The sequence below is a fragment of the Terrapene carolina genome, unplaced genomic scaffold (genome assembly GCF_002925995.2).
Source record: "Terrapene carolina triunguis isolate 2854851 unplaced genomic scaffold, T_m_triunguis-2.0 Scaffold212, whole genome shotgun sequence".
In the NCBI taxonomy this organism is placed as follows: domain Eukaryota; kingdom Metazoa; phylum Chordata; order Testudines; family Emydidae; genus Terrapene; species Terrapene triunguis.
Window position 1 is genome coordinate 10,139,688 of NW_020664563.1, and position 7,520 is coordinate 10,147,207.

A 7,520-nucleotide genomic window follows, 5' to 3' on the forward strand; every position below is an offset into this window, starting at 1 on the left:
AAAATAACTTTACAGGGTAATCAAACTTAAAGAGCTCAGAGGACCCCCCTCTGTCTTAGGTTCAAAGTACAGCAAACAAAGATAAACCCTCTGGTAAAAGGTACATTTACAAGTTGAGAAAACAAAGTAAATCTAAGACGCCTTGCCTGGCTTTTTACTTACAAGTTTGAAATAGGAGAGACTTGTTTGGAAAGATGGGGAGAACCTGGATTGATGTCTGGTCCCTCTCAGTCCCAAGAGCGAACAACCCCTTAAAACAAAGAGCACACACAAAAGCCTTTCCCCCCCCAAGATTTGAAAGTATCTTGTCCCTTTATTGGTCCTTGGGGTCAGGTGTCAGCCAGGTTACCCGAGCTTCTTAATCCTTTACAGGTAAAAGGATTTGGAGTCTGTGTACACAGGAGAGCTGTTTCCCTTCCCTTTATAGTTATGACAAGAGTGTTGAATCAGTTTACGTGAATTTGCAGGTATAGCTTCTTAAGCAGTTGCTTATGTTGAATCTGTTATTATATAGTGATTACTATGTTTCTCATCTAATGCAATAAAGTACAGAGTCAGTTAGCCCTCATGGTTCCAACTGTATGCACGTCAGGGATTTGTGCTGTGTCCACAATACACGACAGTTACATCTGTCAGCATTGGTTCTGCATCGGGAGAGCTGCGGCACTTATGGTGCCTGGTTCTGCGTTTTGGCTTCCACGGTTGTGGGGATAATGCCATCATGTTTCAATGCTCATTCTCAGTAATGCATGCCTTGGCTAGACGGGGAGGACTCTGCTAATGGGGGGTGAACCTCAGAGGTTTGGAATTTTGGTTCAGATCAATGCTCAAAAGGCTGGATGTCCATTTGGGCCATCAAATCCACTTTGCTCTGCACAATAGAACTGGTAATCTCACAAGATCAGGATTTCTGGCTGTATTTCCAATATGTCCAGCTCCTGATGAGAATAATCTTTCCAGTGGCTTTTGGTGCAGGTCAGTACCCAATAGCATGTAGACTAGAGCCAGGTGAATATTTAATTCCTAATAATTTATTCAATGAATGCTGCCTCCTTTTTGTTATGACCAGAGTGTGACATCACATTTATGTGTTACTCAAGTTTATTCATGAATTTCTCTGGTAAATAATTCTCAGTTGCAGCTTGTTCCTGAACAGTTCATTGCAAATACTTCGAATTCATGCAATAGTGTTTAGTTACACAAGTCACATGTCCTTGTTTCTCATCGCTGATTGGGTATTTCTCTTCCGTGATTATATGACTCGTAACTAACCAGCAATGGTGCAAATTTTGACTTGTGTGTTTGAGTGTAAGCTTTGCAGTCAGAGAGCTGCCCTGTTGGGTAGTTGTGCAATCTGAAATTCCCTTTTGTCTGTGAGTGAAGTTTATTCACTAGAGGCTTATCTGGTCTGGGGATTTTTTTAGCTACACTGATAGAGGTGCACCAATGCTAACCCAAGATGAACACATGCTGCATTATTGTAAAAAGTGACCTGTACCTGTGTGGCTACTGGGGTAACCCACACCAATGCCAGCCACTTTTTACATCCATGCAGTGCATTTGTACTAGGCGTTTGTAGCAATGTAGCTACATCAGCCTAACTATACCGGGATGGGAAAATCTCACTGTAGGACAAGAGAGGGGTTTTCCAAGGCACCTAGGTGACTTAGGAGCACAACAATACTAGGACATGTGCTCCTAAATCACGTGGATTCTTCTGCAAATCCCACCCCAAGCCTTGAATATTCCCAGAACATGAACACAAAATGGGGTTGGAGTGAATTTGTTTAGCAATTCCAGCAAATGTTCCTGAGCACTTGTTTTGCAGTATTGGCCCAGCTCTTGTAAGGACACACCACAATGAGAAAGTTTTACAAAATTGTTGTGTAAAAGGCTGAGTTTTGGCTGAAGGTAAAGACGGGGGGGGGAGCAATTTTCCAGCACCTCTAGTCATCATTAGGATGGGGCCCTCTACAGTGAATCACAGTCACAGGCTGCTACTCTGAAACCAGTTACAAATCAGGGGCTGAATTTTGCCTTGCCTTCTGTGGGCATGCAGGAAAATGAAGCAAAATGGCACGAGAACCTCCTCTCCCCTTAGTGCACTGGCCAAGCATGGCTGTGGTCCTTGTGCTCCCATCTGGCAGAGACTGGAGGAGTTTAGTGCGGAAGATGGTGATAGATTCCCCAAAGGAGGGTTGTGATGAGGTTGGGGCCCTGGCCGTGTCCCCTTTCCTGTGCACCAGAGATGCAGTGGGGTGGCACACAGGTGGGATCATTTTGCACTCTGGATAAGGTTATCATTAGGGTCTGTGCTGTGTGACTCTACCCAGTGCTGCTATGGATACTTGGGAGCTAAGCTGTAGCATCTTGGATGTGTAGCGATGCGAGACTCACCCGGCCCGGCGCCTCCTGCTGGACGTCCAGGGAACTAGCTTGCCAGCCTCCAGAGCACCCTCTGTCGGCCGTTGTCTCGCCTGTCGCTGGCCCCATTGTCCCTCTCGGACCCCGGTGCCCCTTCTCTCGGGGTTCTGCCCCCTGCAGTACCCCGCAGTCTAGCTGGGTCTCCCCTCCCCAGGGAACCCCCAACTCCCTATCCCCACCTCGCCTCAGTCTTGGGCTACTGCCAGTCACCATCTAGCCCCCGCTCACTGGGGCAGACTGCAGTGTAATTGCCACTCATCATTGGCAAGGAGGGTCTGGACCTGCTGCCTCTGCCTACCCTTGGGCTGCCCCTCTGCAACCCCCAGTACCCTTCTTGGCCTTTAACAAGGCCTGAAGCCTGGGGGTTTTCCAGGCTGGAGCTCCCCAGCTCCTCTGGCCTTTCCCCAGCCCTGCTCCACTTTAGGTACCCTGCTCAGCTCCCAGCAGCCAGGCCCATCCCTCTCAACATCTAGAGGGAGACTCTGTTAGCTCCAGCCTAGCAGCCCGTTTATAGGGCCAGCTGCGGCTGCTTCCCCAATCAGCCCAGGCTTACTCACAGGGCTGTTTTAAGCCCTTCAGGGCAGGAGCGGGTGACCACCCAGCTACAGATGGATTTGCCTGCCCTTTTTCTTAGTCCCAGGCAGATTAACCATGTTCTGTGCTGAGCTCTGACTGTGTGATCAATAGGCAGAAACTACACAGCCTCTCTCATACTTAGCTGTACAGCCTAAGCCACGAAGCTCAGATGTGGAGCCAAGATTTCTCAAAGTCTAGGGCCTGATCGCACCATGACATTGACTTCAGTGGAGCCGCATCGAACTGGAGTAACTTGGTGGAAGAGCAGGCCCAGGTAGCTCAGAACTGGTTCTGAACTCACCCAAAGTTCAGTGGCATTTGATTCTGAGGTTTGGTTTGGTCCATTGTAGAGCTAAAGCTGGCTGTGAAGCTCACCTCTGGATTTGAACTTCCCTGAATTTCAGGGAGTTTGGTTTGGGCCCGTCTCTAGTGGTAGGTGGCATTCTAATACACTTCCCTTACTTTTCATGGCTGTACAGAATTGCTCCTCAAGCCATGGCCTACACCCCCTTCAGAACTGAGCCCCACACTGGCCAGCTGATAGACTGCTTTTTTGGGGACACTTTCACTGTAAAAGCTTTGGGGAAGTGTGGCAGGGTTGGGCCCTAGACAGTGATGGTGATGCATGAGGGCTTTGTTGAAGACCCGCAGTCGCAGGTCTTGGGAGGAATTTTCCATTCATGAAGCATCCTAACTAGTCTCCACTCAGCAGTTTCTCATTTCTCTCCCTAGCCTTTCCAAGCAGATGGCTGGTGTGACACCATCAATAACCGGGCGTATTGCCAGTATGATGGGGGTGACTGCTGCTCCTCCACACTGTCCTCTAGGAAGGTAAGTGAGCTTCCCACAGGAGGCAGAGGGGAACAGGCCGAGTTCAAATAAGAGCTCAAGGCAGCCAATGGTTACAGGCTTCGCTGCACCTTGGAACGGAGCCTGCAGGCTGATACCCAATCAAGTGGAAAGCAGACCTCAAGCGGCTTGATCCAAAACCTACTGGGGTCAGTAATTGACCTAAATGGGTTTGGGGTCAGGGCCAATGGAACGAAATGCTCAATCCAACTCCCACAGACGTCCATGGGACACTTTTCCCTTCCGGAAATTGGTCACTCAGACAGCATCAAGTTACTACAGTAAGATTTGGCGTTACAATGTTGCGTGACTCAGCATCTCAGTGATGCAGTGATTTTGTCATCCCACCCAGTTTCTTTCTTTCTTTCTTTCTTTCTTTCTTTCTTTCTTTCTTTCTTTCTGTCACTCTTGCTGGACTTGGCCTCTGTATTCCACCTTAGAAAGCTGTGCCTGTGGGTAATTTAGCAGTTGCCTCTTTTGATTTGTGAATCAAACTGGCCCCTCTTTTTCTCCCATCCCTAGCTACCTTCTTTACTACCCCTGCCATCACACCCAGGTTTCACAACATTTCCTTCCAAAAGACATCCAAGAGAAAAACAAACCTTAGGGCACGGTTACTTTTTCATTCCAAAAATATGTGGGTCTGGTTCTTTTTTTTCTTCCCTTTATTACATATGCATCCGAAGAAGTGGGCTGTAGCCCACGAAAGCTTATGCTCTAATAAATTTGTTAGTCTCTAAGGTGCCACAAGTACTCCTGTTCTTTTTGCGGATACAGACTAACACGGCTGCTACTCTGAAACCTTCCCTTTATTATGGATCTCAAATCATTTGTCCTTTCATCACTTGTAAATAAAAAAAATCAACGGCTGATATGTAAGCTGGATGACAGGAAATGGGTGTTGTACTAAAATAACTAGAGCAGGGCACCTACAATTTCACTTGGCGATCTTACAGAATTGCAGTGATACATTGTAGGGATAGGACTGAGTGAAACTCTGATGATCCTAATAATATTGGCATCTTGGGGATGGAGAGAGGTGAGGTGGTGGAGGGCGGGGGTCGTTGGGGGGGTAGCAGTCACCTAGCTCCATTGTGAATCCTCCAAAAAGCAGCCAAATCAAACCGCTGAAAAGAATGACTCGTTCCATCTTTTCAGAGCCCCACTAGCTTTTCGCATGAGCACAAAAACTCACTGAATTGCTTTGTTCATATGATCAGAAATGGAGGAGAGCAAGAAGTTAGGCTCAAATACAAAACAATTTTCATCAGATCAGATTGAAAGAACCCAACACGTCTCTAAATAACAAAGAATTCCCGGCTCCGAGTTTGGTCTGTATGAAGATCTCCAGGAGGAAGAATGGATTCCAAGACCCTCATCTGTCAACTCCCTTGCCTGTGGTACCCCCTGCTACAGTGTTACTACGGTCCAGCTCGGGAAGGTCCTAATCACAAACTGCTGCATGCAGCAACACTGGGAGTCTTGCTACTACCAATTAAGCCACATAGCAAAGCAAGCTTACTTGGTTGGGTGAGGTCAAGGACTGGCATAGAAGGGGGTGCGGCAAATCGGGATATATGGTCACTGGCAGAGGTGGAGGATTCAGTGCGGTTAGAGCAGGGGCTGCAGGTCAGGACAGAGACCCCCTAAGTGAAAATGCACTACATAGATCTAACCCTACCTCCCCCCCACTCCCTCCATACACACCACCACCCAATTTTTTTCCTGGAAATCTTTTGTTTTAGCTACAAAAAAATCTCTCTTCTTTTTTTTTTTAATCAATCCTCCCCAATTTTCAGTTTTTTGTCAAAAATTGAAAAAAATACCATTAAATTTGCAGAAAATACCAATTTGAACAGTTCTAACCAGCACCTCTCCCAAGCTACCTCTGTGTTCTACAGCCTCTTGGCTTTCATTTAAAAACGATAGTCTGTAGCTGTTTTGATTGCAAAATATACCTTGACAACATGAACCCAATGCAAACATCTGCCTGAGTTTGCACACAGCATGAAACAATAGCACTGAGAGGGGTGAACTGCCTCATTCGACTCTGTGGTTGTTAACTCAGATGCCAGGCATGGTCATGAACATATGCACCGTGGCCTCTCAGATGGTAGGAGCTTATTTTGTGGGTAGAGTTTGGAGAAGTACCTCTACTTCCCTCCACTCTCCACCATTCAACCCCTGTAGGGCATGGAACATGTCTTAAGGTATGGGCTGCATCCAGTACAATGTGACCCAAAACCTGATTGAGCCATTTGGGTGCTACTGTAATACATAAGAAGAACCATACTGACCTTGGCTGGCTCCTGTACTGGCTATCTCGGTGACCAGTCCTGCCTAACTTCATTCCTGACCCAACTCTTACTGAATCATGGAAAGACCCCAATTGACTACAGTGAGAGCCCTAGGTTAAGCCCTAGTTATTGGAACCAATTAAAAAGCCATTGGTCCTTGTATTCTACCCTCGTGATCCTCAGAGGGGCTCATTGTAATCAGGTTTCACATCCCTTTTCCAGTGAGCGACTCTGCAAACCCATTTGCTTCTTTCCTTCCCCTCAGGTGATCCCATTTGCTGCTGACTGTGACCAAGATGAGTGCACCTGCCGGGACCCAACAGCCGAAGAGAATCAGTAATGGCACCATGAGCAGCTTCTGTGGGAGAGGCGAGCACCAGAGGAATAAATGGGAAACAACCGGGGCCGGTGGGAGAGTGAAAGGCGGCTTGTGAGAGGAAAGAAGAGAGTTGGGAGGAGGAGATGGGAAAGGGTCAGAATCAAAATAAGGACGATCTCTGCATGAAATTGGGCACAGGCACCCAGCATTCTGAGGCATCGTGTGAAAGGAGGGATGTGCATGATGAGGAGACGGGGGGAAACAAGTGACAAGATGGTGGATTGAGAGCGGGAAGACAAATCTGCTCAACACATAGTTACACCTCCTACCCTTCTGTCACCCCCTTTCAGAACCAAAACTGAGATCCAGGACTTGAGCCAAAGCCCAGTGAACTCAGCAAGGATGAGTCTTTCCATTGACTTCAGCCAGCTTTGGATCAGGCCCTAGAGCCAACAGATGAGAAGCTGCCATGGACACTTTATGTTACAGTATCAATGGTTTGCCACCTACGAGTGTCTGTTTGCTCTGAATTTCCTCACTACTCACTTCCTCTACTGTATAGGCTCCTTTTAGCAAGGTTGAGGTAGTTGTGATCTCTCTGCAAATATTTAAACATAATTCTATATATATATATAAATATATATATATAAAATATATATTATATATTTTTTGCTGTTTATTAAGCTGAGAAAGAATACCCTTTGTAACACCCATGCTGCTGTGAAGTACAAACTATTGGAAAAAGAGGTTGGAAAAGAAGTGAACTTCCCATAATTTGCTGGGAGGGAGAGGGAAACAGAGAGACACCAAGCAGGGCCTTTAATTCTAATAGGAGATGCCTTGCCAGTAACCCAAAATTAGGGGCAAATGCTAAGAAGTACTGAGCACCTACAAATCCCAGGGACTTCAATGCGATTTGAAGGTGCTCAGCTTCATTCAGAATTTGGTCCTAAGACAGTATTTGAGATATGGTTATCCTTCAAAATATATGACAGTACTCTTGAATAGCTCTACCAAACACTACGGCTTACTATAGTGTTACTACATGATGGTTA

The 7,520-nt window shown here is 46.7% G+C and overlaps 1 protein-coding gene across 1 annotated transcript in view; it reads left to right on the forward strand.

Annotated features, from left to right (window-relative positions):
* Positions 1 to 6,486, forward strand: part of LOC113407547 (pappalysin-2-like) — a 155,966-nt gene extending 149,480 nt beyond the window's left edge. Inside the window, exons 20-21 of the mRNA XM_026656179.1 lie at positions 3,733 to 3,831; positions 6,412 to 6,486. Coding sequence (XP_026511964.1) covers positions 3,733 to 3,831; positions 6,412 to 6,486 — 174 coding nt within the window. The remainder of the gene's footprint in view (positions 1 to 3,732; positions 3,832 to 6,411) is intronic.
* The last annotated feature ends 1,034 nt before the right edge of the window (positions 6,487 to 7,520 follow it).